We start from the raw sequence: 14,405 nt of genomic DNA, 5'->3' as shown, positions 1-14,405 counted from the left end.
AGACCTATTATGATTTTAAAAAGGCATTATTAAATCGTTTTTGGGGTACCGAGAGACAGCATCTCATGAAAATGCAGTTGCATTCACGGAAGTACAATACATCAGTGAATACATCCAGATACTCGGATTATTGTTAGATGCAATATCTGGATCCTCCACTACAGGTCCCAGAACTTATCCAAATAATGACACTTCAATTTCCGTCCCATGTACAGGAAATATTAGTGGCAGCAAACATCCAAACACTTGAACATTTGGATGCCATATTAAGACGACTAGACACGGCTAATACGCAGTCAACTCCAAAGAGTACAAAACCTAAAGGGGTGTTCAGTAATTCAGCCAAGGTGAAGACTACGGATCAAAAGACAACAACACCGAGGGAAAACATTGTAAATAATTCATGTACCCCTCCCAGGTTTAGGAAATTCCAAAGACAACCGGACCAGCGACAGTCTACGTACAGAACAAGATCGCCATGGAGAAAACCGGAGATAACTTCCAAAGAAGCCAGACATGCTCGAAGATAAGATCTTGAAAATAGATGGAAAGAAATTAGAGAATATATTTGAGACAGGAACAGAAAACTAATGAGGACCTAGGAGCCACATCATTAGAACACCAAAAGTATGTGAGAATTCAAGAAGAGACTGACCAAGACCTCAGATCGACTGGTGCTGTTAAAAAAAAAAATTAACTCAGACCAACTAGATTGGAGATTGCCTGAAAACGAAGAAGGGGACGATCATCAAGTTATTTGTTTTACAGAACTACAGTACTGACACATTGATGATTCTGAATTATTATTTGAGGATGAACATCAGGACAGGCCCATAATTAAGAGATCACTACCTGTCATACCTATACAAGTCGGAAACCTTAATGTGATGATTTTGGTTGACTCTGGTGCACAAGCTTCACGTATTTCGGACAGACTCAGATTCTTTGGGGAAAGACACTGTCTTACTAATGCCTGTAGCTCAACTAAAGGTTCGAGGTGTAGTACCTGATCGCAACATTAAATGTAAACTACGAGCATTTATAGAATTTTATATAAGTGGAAGACTTTTTGAACATATTTTTCTTGGCATTTCACGTCTCAGTTTCAATGTTGTATTGGGATCTGACTTCATGATCAAGTATAAGGGAACTATAATTTACAAATCGAATCTTGTCAGTTTAAGCAACGCTGAGACTGTAGAATTGCAGCTGGTGGATCGTTATGATGTGGAAATTCATGAAGAGGGAACCTCTGCTGAAGAACCCGGTAGCAACCTGGATAAGCCCGCTGAATGCGAGAATGTGCTAGCCGCGGTAAAGCTATTGGAAATGGGAAACCCTGGAATGGACAAGGAAATGTCTGTATCTGATGAATGTTCCATTGTCGGTGCTTCTTTATTAGGATCCGCAACCAGTGCAATTGAAGAACAAGAACTCAAAGCAAAGGTTGATTCGGCTAGACAAGAGGTTTTTAAATTATACCCCAATGTCTTTGATGAGAAACCAGGGGAAATTCAAGGTTTTGAGTATCACCTCAACTTTAATGATAGTTCTCCTTATAAACAGAAAGCAAATCCAGTTCCTGAGAAATATCGAGATGAGGCAAGAACATTGAATAGCCAGATGAAGAATGATGGCATAATTTCGCCATGTGTCACCCCATATGTCAATCTTAAGAAATATGTTCCATAGCAGGACAGGCAATTAAGATGAGAAAATCCTTCGAATTTTCTTAATTCGAAGAGGGAGGAATATGTACCAGGAACTGTTTTAGCCAGGTACATTATTTTAAAGTTGCCGGAATATTTGGAAAAGGACGGTAGTAATATGTGTTCATGTGCCCAACATCTTATGTGAGCTCGATACGAAGTTCCTCGTGGCAAGCAGGACACGTCACGAGTGATGAACCTGCGGGTGAAGTCAGTGCCACATGTCGTATGACTTTCTCTCGAATGTACTAGAATAATTATTTACTAACTTTTAACCGATGAAGATACAGAAATGAGACATACCTCATCGTGTAGCTAGTGTTCTGAAGGAAAACATATGTCAATCTCAACCAATTCCATCAAAGCATTCAAGAGATAATAAGCGAGGAAGAAACCACATTTCTTCTCGTGACATGGGAGTAACCTTGACCTTATGGAATAAAAGCCGTGGTCCAGGCCAAAGCGAACCAGTTTCAATTCTTTGCTCACAGCTGGCTCGTCAGTCATGCTGCTCGTGACAAGTGAAGTCCAACTCAATGTTTATTCTATGGGAACATCGTAATACTTGTATAATTTTCAACAGCAAGTTGACAGTTTATGTGAACACCAGTGAGTAACCAGTGGTTTTTCTTGAGAAACTGTTGGACAATTCGTTAGGGACATTTAAACTTTGGAATTTAATGTGTTTATAACATTGAAGCTATAAGACTTGTAATATTTTATAAAATATCTCGATTCTGTGTGAATAACTTTTAACAACTTGAAGCTAGCATGACTACTTTAAATTTTATTGATCATGAACTGTTTCAACTTAGAACATCGTGAGTGTAGGTTTGCAACTCATTTTGAATATTATCAAAGTCTAAAACCACTTTAACTTGTGCATAATTTTCATAATAGACTGTACCATCTGAAACCAAATCGTGTGAATAGACTGTCTAATGAACTCTAAATACACTGTAATACTTAGTAATTCAGTGACATTGTGAATTATAGGATTCGTACAAGAATACTTGAGGAACTGTGACAGTGAGAAGGAACATTACGATATATTACGAGAGAGAGCTATTTATTTCTTTGCTGTGAAAGTGAGTCATTATAAACTGTGCTTCGATTGAGAGTTATTTCTGACAATACGAACGGTGTGCAGTGAGTGTAAAGATGAACTATGCATAGAAATGTGTTTTTCATTTTCCAATTATTGCAACTTATGAAAAGAAACAGTGTTTCGACATATTTCTCATCTAGTGAATGGCGATTATTTCTGAAGCAGTTACAATCAGTTCTAACACCACAAATCAAATTGTGCTCAATTCAACATAGGACACTCTATCAGTGACCTAGTCACATGGACTTTCTTGTGTTAAAGCCACTCTTTTATTAATATGAGAAATCCTGACTCAAGACGACGCAGATCGATGGAGAACGACGGAGATCGTTGGAGAACGACAGAGAACGACATAGATCGACGGAGATTGATGCAGATCGACGCAGAACGTGGGCTTGATACTACGAGGGACGGTTCCTGGGACGTGGTACTATGGAACATCGTGGTGCTTGCTGTCAGCTGAGTTCCAGATTGCTGCTTGCAGAGCAGTATTCAACAGTTTGAGCTTAATAAGAAGACATAATTTAGGTGATATAAGTGTCTTTTCATTTAGAAATATAATTCTGCTTTCAACGGAACTCTTATAGACAATGTCATTGCTGACAAAGAACTTTAACTCATTTCGAAAGCTCACTTAACTAATATTTTGACAAACAATTATTAGCAGATTATAAACTTTAAAAATTAACGTTCTATAATACTTAAAAGACTTTTGGAAGATAGTGTGTTCTTGTAATATCGTATGCTCTCACTTGTTGGAATTTTAGAACTTCAGTTCAGTGCTTTATTTATAGTGCAGGCATACAATAAATTCTTAATTAGCAGTATTCATATAAAGTGTATAATAAGTTACGTAAAATAGGGCAATACTTAGAACTTTCTACCGGAAGATCGAATTTAATTTCAAGTGTTTTATATATGAATAGTTTGAGAATTTCATGAGAAGGAATTATAAACTTTACTTTGTTTAATTTACGTTGAAAACATACTGTAAAATCACAAATGATAATAGAAAGGACTTTAGTATTTCGTTAAAGTGGAATATTAGCTTACTTTCAACAGGCTTTATTGTTTTACATCAAGAAAAACATGATGGACATAACTGGTTTGAAAGAACATTATTCATTTTAATTTTATACAATCAACATAATTTTCGATATTTTGTTATAGGAATTGGAATATATTCTCCAATAAATATCTTTGATCATTACAATTCAGCAATATAATAGGGTAACTTTTCGTAGATTGAATAAATGGAAGAAAGTTACGATATCTATTTCGCCTTACGATCCTCCCTCTCTGTACCCTCTCCTAAGGACTTGGCACCCCTTAGAAAGATCTCATGCTCTTTGAAATCAATTTTTCCTGGTACAATGGAAACAGATAAGGAAATGTATTTACTGGAAATTATATTCTCAATAGAGATTTATGCATTGTGAATATGTTGCACGTTATAAATTTATTTTTCATATTAGAGCCCGTATTGTCAAAGTATCAACTTGTGAAAATTTGATTTTATAATTCCACCTTTACAGTACTGTAATTGTCTTTATTAAAAAGTCTACATTAGATTATACTCATGATACATATTTCATTCTCTTATGGGACAACTTCAGTCACAAATACAAAACTTTAAAAATAAGGTGAGGACACTTGAAATAAGTTAAAAAAAAAAAAAAAAAAAAAAGAAAGTCTTTGGATCCAGTGGCGTAATGGCGTTTTGTCAATCTTGAATGTTAAAATGGTGCAGCATGAACATGATATGAAGCATGAAGTCCAATTAAAATCAAAGCTAAAGCTAGCTTTAGCACTTGATGTGGAGCGGTCGACGTAGGACGGGCAAGGAGGCCACTATTGTCAACACATAATCAAGTTCAACTTGCATCATCAGTATAACTCCACCTTCTAATCAAGAAAGCTATTTTAATGTGGCATTACTATCTTGCTGTTTTATGTACAATATGCATATAATTTTATTCGCATAGCCACTCGCGTAGTTTTATAATTGGACAAGTCGTTGTTTTTAACAACAATTTAATCTGTGATTTTAACTGGACTTCATGCTTCATAACGTGTTCATGCCGCACCATTTTAACATTCAAGATTGTCAAGACGCCATTACGCCACGTCACTGGATCCAAAATTTTTTATTTACCTATTTCAACGTGTCCTCACCTTATTTTTAATGTTTTGTATTTGTGACTGAAGATGTCCCATAAGAGGACGAAACATGTATCACGGGTATAATCTAATGTAGTCTTTTTAATAAAGACAGTTACAGTATTGTAAAGGTGGAATTATAAATTCAAATTTTCACAAGTTGTAAATATGTCATTTAGTTTATGTATCTTGTTTTTATTTCTATTTTCATATACAGTAACGTATTGAAAATGTTTGTGCTATTTATTTAACATGTGCAAATAATAGCAGAAAGGATCCATAACAACACAGACAGGCAAGAAAAGGAAACAAAGAAAAAAGTACCTACCATTTCCAAATACGCTGAAATATGTTTAACTATATTTAACACTTCCATATATCAACCCAGTGAAAAAGGCATTTTGCCTAACTTCTGGGCTCTAGTGGTGGTGATGATGATGATGATGATGATGATGATGATGATGATTATTTCCATGCTTCCATTCACTCCAGTTAACCTTAAGAGTTACAAAGATCATTAATATTGTATTGTATGTTTTGGTTTCAAGAGGAAGTCCAAGAGGAAAAATGAAAAGTGGTCCAACCTTTTGAAAAATGAAGGTATTTGCAAAATGGGATGGAGGAGCACAAATTGTGTGGAAAGGAAAGATTCCCTAGGCCTTGCAAGCTAACCACTGTTGGGGTCAGAAGGGAACAAGAGTTGACCAAGGGAGATCAGATAGGAGAGACAAAAGTTGGGATCTTGGCTCATGCAGGTGGAAGAAATGCCTGACCTAGCTAGAACCCTGTGACCGCCTGTGCACTCTCCCAAGTTGAGGTCCCCTTAAACCCCTCTTACTGGGCGAGTTGGCCGTGCGCGTAGAGGCGCGCGGCTGTGAGCTTGCATCCGGGAGATAGTAGGTTCGAATCCCACTATCGGCAGCCCTGAAAATGGTTTTCCGTGGTTTCCCATTTTCACACCAGGCAAATGCTGGGGCTGTACCTTAATTAAGGCCACGGCCGCTTCCTTCCAACTCCTAGGCCTTTCCTATCCCATCGTCGCCACAAGACCTATCTGTGTCGGCGCGACGTAAAGCCCCTAGCAAAAAAAAAAACCCTCTTAGTCATTTCTTTTGACAGTCTGGAGATACTGTGGGTGTATTCTGTAATCTCTGTCACACAGGGTAATATTAAGGTGCAGCTAAGATCAAATCAAATACTTTTCAGTGTCTTTTGAAGTTGGCACACTAAGCATGTTGTTAAAATGTATACTGTTTGTTTAGAGCCAACATGGGCCAAATTCTCTTCAGTGAAAAATTATAGTAGTCATCACTGTTTCATTAGTAATGAGGCACCAGATAACCTTGATATTTTGTTTTTTAGAGGATAATGGACATTTATCTGCAATGTACATATGTTTCGATTTTTAATCCGTTTCTGTGAATTATAGGAGTTCTTAAACTTTTACCTTCATTTTCTCCATTTTAAAAAGTTTGCATTTGACCCACGATAGTTCTGAAACCTTTAATTTATTTTGTACAATTTGCTTTACGTTGCACCGACACGGATAGGTCTTCTGGCGATGAAGGGATAGGAAATACCTAGTAGTGGGAAGGAAGTGGCATGGCCTTAATTAAGGTACAGTCCTAGCATTTGGCTGGTGTGAAAATGGGGAAACCACGGGAAACCATCTTCAGGGCTGCCGACAGTGGGTTTCAAACCCACTATCTCCTCGCCCGGTTCCTTCAATTATTCCCAGAGTACTTTTATATAATCCATTTTTATTACTTATATCTGAACTAATTTAACTTATCTTTGTATGTTTAATGTGCATTTTGTTGGAAATCTTGCTGTTCTTAATTCTCTTTACTGTCCTTGTTTATTCACTGCAGTATCTCCGCTTGTTTGAGTCCAGTCTCACCAACATTTGTTATAGATTGAAGTAATTTTGTAATAAATATGACTATAAATCCATTAATTTCTTCTTATACCTCTAAATATCATTCAAGTGTTTTGTTTTGTGTATTTCGTAGTTTGATGCTCCTGTTGTGGCTGCATGGCATTTTAAAGAAGAGAAAATGAACTCTGTTGACCTCTTTAGTGGATCACAGTCGACATATGACTTTAAGGATGAAATGGGACCAATTTCACCATCACTGTATATTGGAATGCATAAAAAACAGGTTTGTGCCCATTCCTTTTCTAAAGATCATTTTATAATTTTAAGAATTCATGCTTAAATATTAACATAACATTTTAATTTAGTTCAACAAACATTTTATTCACTAATTATTAATATACCTAGAAAATATTCAGGCCCTTTGTACATTTTTCTTAAAGCCTGTTGGCTCTGTGGAGGTGTCACTGCTCACTGATCAAGCCAATCTTCCCATGAAACATGCGGCTACACAGGTCACATCTAAAGGTGGGTGGAGGATGCAGTTGGATCTGATGTAGTTTCTGCTTTTCATGGGTTTCAGTTTTTTTGTCTGCGATGTGCCTGCTCAAACAGTGAGACACCTTCTGTAGTAGCTTTGCACCAAAGAACACGGTTTTGTGCAGTTGTTGCCTAGGTGTTAACATTTATGTTGGTGCTATTCATACTCTTCTTAAGCTGGTCTCTGTAACATTTCAAAGGAACATCTTGAGGCCTTTTGTCATGGACAATCTCACCATAGAGAAGTTGTTAGGCAGTCTGCTATCATTCATACGCGGGTGCGACCAACCCATCTAAGCCAATGCGTGGTGATGAAGGCTTCTATGCTGTTCAAATGCACCTTGTCAAGAAGTGTCACATTGCTTATGTAGTCATCCCATTTGATGTTCATGATGTATCTAAGTTTCTGCTGATGGAAATGTTCCAGTTTCTTTATATCACATCCATATAGTAATGTTGTTATGACTACAGCTCTGGTAATTCGAAATCCCGTACAGTAATTGGAAGTCCGATTTATGTATTACAAAGACTTCGAATTAACGAGGTTTTACTGTATCGCAAAACTAACATCAGATTTCGCCGGTGTGTCTATTTCAACCGTCTTACTAATAAACAGTGTATAACTTTTATACAAGGTTTATACAACGTTTATGTGAAATTCGTTACAAAGAGAGGAACCAGAGAATCCTGATATATGGCATACGCTGAACCAGCGGCAGATTTAACAGGTGCACCACCAGGCCGAAAAGCGTTCAAGGAGAGAAGCCGAGAACGATGCGCCAGAGGAAAGGGAGTTCAGACCTGGAACACTTGTCGAAACCATCCCCTCAGCAACAGGCTTCAGAAGTTCCACGATGGGATGGCTCCAAAGTGGCTTGGACCTTTTGAGGTGGATAAGAAGTTGGGAAATGGTGCGTATCTCCTGAAGACTAAACTGCCGACGAAGGTGCACGCATCGGAATTGAAGGCGTTACCTCGACCCCTACTAGAAGTCAGAGAGACCGAGGAGTTGACGCTCTCTGTTGGGCCCCAGAAGAATGCGGACTTCATGGAGGATCAACACACACTGATACCTACCTTGGAGGATAGGAGAGACAAAGACATAGATATAAGGACACCTAGATATAATTTAAGACCTAGAATAAGGAATGTACAGGATAGATATTGAAGGTTTTAAGGGGGATAATTGTCATAGGTACGACATTGTAACTGGTGTAAAACCTTCAATTTTTGTGGTTGGTATATTTTGTTCATATTTTATTAAATGCTAAATTATCTTTTATTAAATGTTAAATATGACTAATACATGCCCTGTAAATATGCATTATAAAATTTGTATAACCTCAAATACATATTGTGTATAAGTTTAACCTCAAAATCTACATAGTAGAAAGCGGTAGAAAACTCCATAATATTCGTATATTAGATTTATTCTACTATAATTTGGTAGAGGGGTTCTGAAAACTTACTGTAAGTTTTATTATCCAGATACATGTAGAGACATTAGGAATGTAGAAGAGATTTCCATGTGTATTGGTAAACAGTAATGAAAGTTCTAGCTGGATCCATTACTGGAGTACTCCATCCGACTAGCTGGTCGATCAATGTTTTGAGTGTGTTCCATTAGAGTGTTGTAAAAACCCTTCCAGAAATTGATAATTCTAGACAGTTGATAGAACAGTATATATATTGAGCCATCAGTCAGTGAGGTGGTGAGTTCAAAAGAGCGTATGGTACAGTGCGCGAGTCAGTTGTTGAGATCTGTCTTGTCAGAATCGACTTCAGGGTACTCCGCTATTAAGTTTGCTAGTGTGTATAATTGTGTATAAGCCTCCTGTGTATACATCTGTTATAGTTATTCATCGAATTGCTTATACAGACCAGGACCCTTGTATAAGCGCTGTGTAGCAGCGAGTAGCAGAAACAGAAACGAGTGAGCAGTTTATTTTTGTGGTATTTACTGTCTGCAGTAATATAATCGTGGTAAAATATTCGACTTATCCATTTAACATTGAGCACACATTGAAAGAATGGACGATAATGTTGATGATCTTCACGATATTTTAAACATAGAAGACATACACCATTCAGAGGTTGAGGATGCTAGACATCTTCGTAAAGTAAAACACTTTAAAGAGACGGAATGACAATGAATAAAAGAAATGATGGTTGGGCATATTTTTGTGTAATAATGTTTACTGCTTAATAGACTTTTGAAATTGCGAGTTTATTATACATTATCTGCCTCTACAAAGATCTTTTTCAAATTTGAGTATAAAAAGGGACATATTCCTTTACATAAAAAAAAATATAACTCAAAAATCGTACATAATATGATTTCCATACTTTGTACTTGAATACACAGATATATGATGTATAAATGCCTAATAGAAACTTTTTCTTGAAACCTTTCTTTTAGCTACAAAACAGTTTTTCCTTCCTCCTGAAAAGTAAGGATTCAGTTACAATTGCATAAGTTTTCCGTACTATCCCAATTAGGAGCTCTTGATCTTTTCTTAAGCTTTCCCATTTCTTTCGTGGCGTTCATTACACAAGCAATCTGAAGAAATGTTGATATCAATATAAGCCAATTTCCAGCTGTCTCACGTTGTGTTGCCACTGCCTTTTCGATATGATGTGCCACTGTGCAAATTTTTGGACCGTTTTGCTCGTAGATAACCAGCAGAAGCGATCATAAAGGCGGTGAACATTTGAAATACGTCAGTGAACTGCAGGAAGAGATTCCTACGACTTGGAACGACTGTATACTTGCTGTATAATAATACAATGTGTATAGTACTTTTATTAGTAAGAAAAATAAACAATGCTTATACAGGTTTATTCATTGTATAACTATATAAGTGTTAAACAACTGTATAAGGACTTTTTATTAGTAAGACGGCAAGTGTTAACATTGCACAAAAAAGAATTATCCACCACAGGTCATGTTACTTTCCAGTAAAAAGAAACCACGTGTGAGAAGTGTTTTAGACGTGGAGTGTGACAAACTTGTAAGTAATTTAGGAGAGGATTCTAGTGATGCAACAGACAACGAATCTTCCCATATACAGGGAATCGAGTCTGTTGCGAGTTCAGATTGGCCCTGATTCAAAGCAGTTAGTTGTGCGAACATAATGCTTACCTGGTCTTTGGTTTCTTCCTCTGAGGTGACTTCGAAGTCGAAACTGCCCGGGTCCTCCTCGTTGTCTATCAAATCTTGGCGCAGCCCCTCTTGTAGCTCAGCTTTGCTTCCAGCCGTCGGTAAACCTCAGGATGCCAGCGCTTTCCGTAAAATAGCCACGGTCATTTGGTTGATCTTCATTGCCGAGCCTCGAAGTGTCCTGTCCTGTCAAGTCCTGTCACGGTCGCCAATTTATCATTCTCAAATGCGATGGCTACATCTATGTTTAGTAGATATGAGTGATAAAAAATCTGAAGATCATCTGCGTAGATGTGGTACTTGCTATGTTTCAATGCGTCCCCTATTTCGTTCACACTAACAACAAATAAAAGTGGGGCCCAAAACCAACCCCTGCAGGACACCTACTGACTTGTTATGCCATCCTGAGTACATTGTTCCCACTGATAGTCTTTGTCGATGGTCAGGGAGGTAGGAGCTAAAACATTTAAGAGATGTCCCATTAAAAAGGCCAACAGCCATAGCCGTGTTGAAATACCGGATCCCGTGAGATCTCCAAAGTTAAGCAACATTGGACGTGGTCAAGATTTGGATGGGTTGCCACATGCTGTTGGTGGGGGTAAGGAAATGGAGGAGCAGAAAGGAACTGGCCACCCTACCACACGTAAACGCCGGCTCAGGCACACCTCTGCGGTGGTTCGGATCTGCCATTGGGCAGAATACACCCTTACCCTTACCTACTATTAAAATAGTTGAGACTATGGAGTTTGAGTAGTAGTAACACGGGGCTAACTGTGTTAAAGGCATTGCTTAGGTCTAGTAGTGTTACTACAGTCACATGTCGTTTGGTCTACTGCATGTCTTATATCGTCTGTAACTCGCAGTAATGCTGTTGCGGTACTAACTATGTCCTATTTTAAAGCCGGATGAAAAGGGTCGGGAGGGAATTCTGGGTCAGATATACAGTGATTCGTGCATGAATCATATGTTCAAGTGGTTTTGCGAGGGGTGGTAGGATGGACACGGGGCAGTATGGGCAGTAATCTGATGGAGAATCCAAGGTAGTGTTTTTAATTTTTTTTTCTAGTTGTTTTACGTCACACTGACACAGATATGTCTTACGGCAACGATGGGACAGGAAAGGGCTAGGAGTGGGAAGGAAGCGGCTGTGGCCTTAATTAAGGTACAGCCCCAGCATTTGCCTGGTGTGAAAATGGGAAACCACGGAAAACCATTTTCAGGGCTGCCGACAGTGGGGTTCGAATCTACTATCTCCCGAATACTGGATACTGGCCGCACTTAAGCGACTGCAGCTATCGAGCTCGGTGTAGTGTTTTTCAGAATTGGTCTTATTAGTGCGTCTTTCCAAACATTAGGGAATACTCCGTTGGTAAGGCAGTAGTTGAATATATGAGTAAAAAATGGCAGTACAGCCCCGATGATGTTTTTAATTAATTTTATAGAGATACCGTCATTACGTATCGAATCGGAAGTGATGGAGTACAGCATACGTTTAACATCATTCCGCTAACAATGCAGTAAGAGAACTGGTCGCACTCGGAACGGCATGCAGAGTTTGAGGGATTAGCCGGTAATGGAACTGGTCTGACTTTTGGTTCTTCACCAGGTGCACCGAAAGCCGTTGACAATAACACCATCCTTACAGACAGTCAAGACATATTACGACACTGGAAAGAGCACTTCAGTCTACTTTTAAATCAAAGCTCAACTGCCGCTGAAGACTTCCTCCAACACGTGCCACAACATCCTCTGCAACTGTGGATGGCAGTCAAACCAACCTTCCATGAATTCACAAGTGATCAAACCTTATCATGTAGCAGTTCAGTTATATAAGGGACTCTCGTGTCAATATTTTCCCCTTCGTGGACTCTCTGAAAGAGCTGGAGTTTTTTAATTACGAAAGCTCCTGCTCTCATTCCACTGGGTTGTGTTTCAGTTAGGAACTTTTTTTGTACTGTAGTTTGGACAGCCTCCGAGTCAAATCTCTGGATGAATTCTTTCTTGAATTCTTCCCAGTCGAGGCTGAGCCCTTTAATGTCCTGCTACCAAACCCCTGCTGACAAGTTACTAGAATCATAAGAATCATTGAATGATAATTGACTCACCTTCAGCAGCATATTGAACGTGTTTGTTACACAGACGGAGCCGGACGATGTGTGTGTGTGCAGCAATAAAGGAGGTGAGGGAAAGGAAGGAGGCGGAGTACTTGCGGGGGAATGGAACTAAGGCAGGGCAGAAGGATGGGGTAGTGGGGGTAATTGATGGGAGTGTGTATTGCGGATACTTGGAAAATCGAACTTTTTTTCGATAGTTTGTTATTTTTAAGCGAATTGATTAAAAGATCGAAAAGGATATTGTGTTTCTCGTAAATTTAATTTAAATTATAATTGGGGTTGAAGTATTGATCGCAGTTAATATAACAACTTTCAATAATATTCATGATGGGTCCCTTATTTGCTGTTTGGAGAACTTCCATATCATGTTCAATGTCGGTAAATTTTTGATTAAGTGTCGTGCATATGTAGACCCATGGCGGAGAACTTATTGTGTCTCATGGCTTTGACATGTTCTGAATATCTAATTACGAAGTTACGTCCTGTTTGACCCACGTAAGAGCTGCTGCATTCATTACATTTCAGTCTATATATTCCAGATTTGGAGTAGATATTGGGGGTATTGATTGATGCAGAGTTGTGTAAAATTTCGGAGGTTCTATTATTGGTTTTGAATAAAATTCTTATATTGTGTTTCCGGAAATGATTGGTGATTTTGTGGACGTTGTTATTGTACGTGAAGGTGGTTGAAATAGGAGGGGTTTTTTTTGGTTTTAGGTCGGTACCTGTATTTGTTTATTATATGTTCTATAAACGGCCTGTTGTACCCATTGAACTTGGCAATTGCCCTAAAGTTCATTATTAAGATCTTTCTTTGTCATGGGTATGGGAAAAGCTCGATATACCATGCCATTGTATGCTGCACGTTTGTGCATTAGGGGATGTATGGAATCTTTGTGGATTGTGTTAGTGGTTTGTGTATGTTTCCTGTATATTTTGTAAGACCGACCAGAGATGTTTCTAATAATGGTTATATCTAGAAAATTGATTGCTATATTGATTTCTGACTCTAGTGTAAATTTAATGTATGGGTCATAGTGTAAATTTAATGTATGGGTCAATACTATTCAAGTCTTGAAGAGTGGAGTCCGCGTTCTTGATTAATTCGTCCATAATGATGAATATGTCGTCCACGTATCTGGCCCATATGAGAATATTTGGAAAGTTGTTATTATTGATTTTTGTATGTTCTAAGTTATCTAAATAGATATTAGCCAAAATTCCTGATGAAGGTGATCCTATCGCCAATCCATTCTGTTGATATGTAATTTTGTTGAAAACAAAGAAGTTATTCTTGATGACCAGTTTTAGAAGCTGAATGAAACCTTGTATTTCTAGTTTACTAAGAGAACTATATTTACTTAAATTATTTTCAATGATTTTTGGAAGTTTAGAAATTGGTATGCTTGGATACATATTTTCTATATCAAAGGAGTGGAGGGAGTAGTTAGGTTGTAGGTTATATGCCTATAATTTCTCAATCAGTTTGGTAGTGTTTTCAATGGACTTCATCATCAATCAATCACTACTGATCTGCATTTAGGGCAGTCGCCCAGGTGGCAGATTCCCTATCTGTTGTTTTCCTAGCCTTTTCTTAAATGATTGCAAAGAAATTGGAAATTTGTTGAACATCTCCCTTGGTAAGTTATTCCAATCCCTAACTCCCCTTCTTATAAACGAATATTTGCCCCAATTTGTCCTCTTGAATTCCAACTTTATCTTCATATTGTGATCTTTC

The 14,405-nt window shown here is 38.0% G+C and overlaps 1 protein-coding gene across 3 annotated transcripts in view; it reads left to right on the top strand.

Annotated features, from left to right (window-relative positions):
* PEK (pancreatic eIF-2alpha kinase) overlaps positions 1 to 14,405 on the top strand; it is a 360,137-nt gene that overhangs the window by 107,181 nt on the left and 238,551 nt on the right. For all 3 annotated transcript variants that reach the window (XM_068227627.1, XM_068227629.1, XM_068227628.1), the window contains exon 6: positions 6,990 to 7,139. In XM_068227627.1, the coding sequence (XP_068083728.1) occupies positions 6,990 to 7,139 (150 nt within the window). The remainder of the gene's footprint in view (positions 1 to 6,989; positions 7,140 to 14,405) is intronic.

Source organism: Anabrus simplex, chromosome 5 (assembly GCF_040414725.1).
Source record: "Anabrus simplex isolate iqAnaSimp1 chromosome 5, ASM4041472v1, whole genome shotgun sequence".
NCBI lineage: Eukaryota > Metazoa > Arthropoda > Insecta > Orthoptera > Tettigoniidae > Anabrus > Anabrus simplex.
The sequence above is the reverse complement of the archived record's forward strand: the minus strand, read 5'-3'. Positions and strand labels throughout refer to the sequence as shown.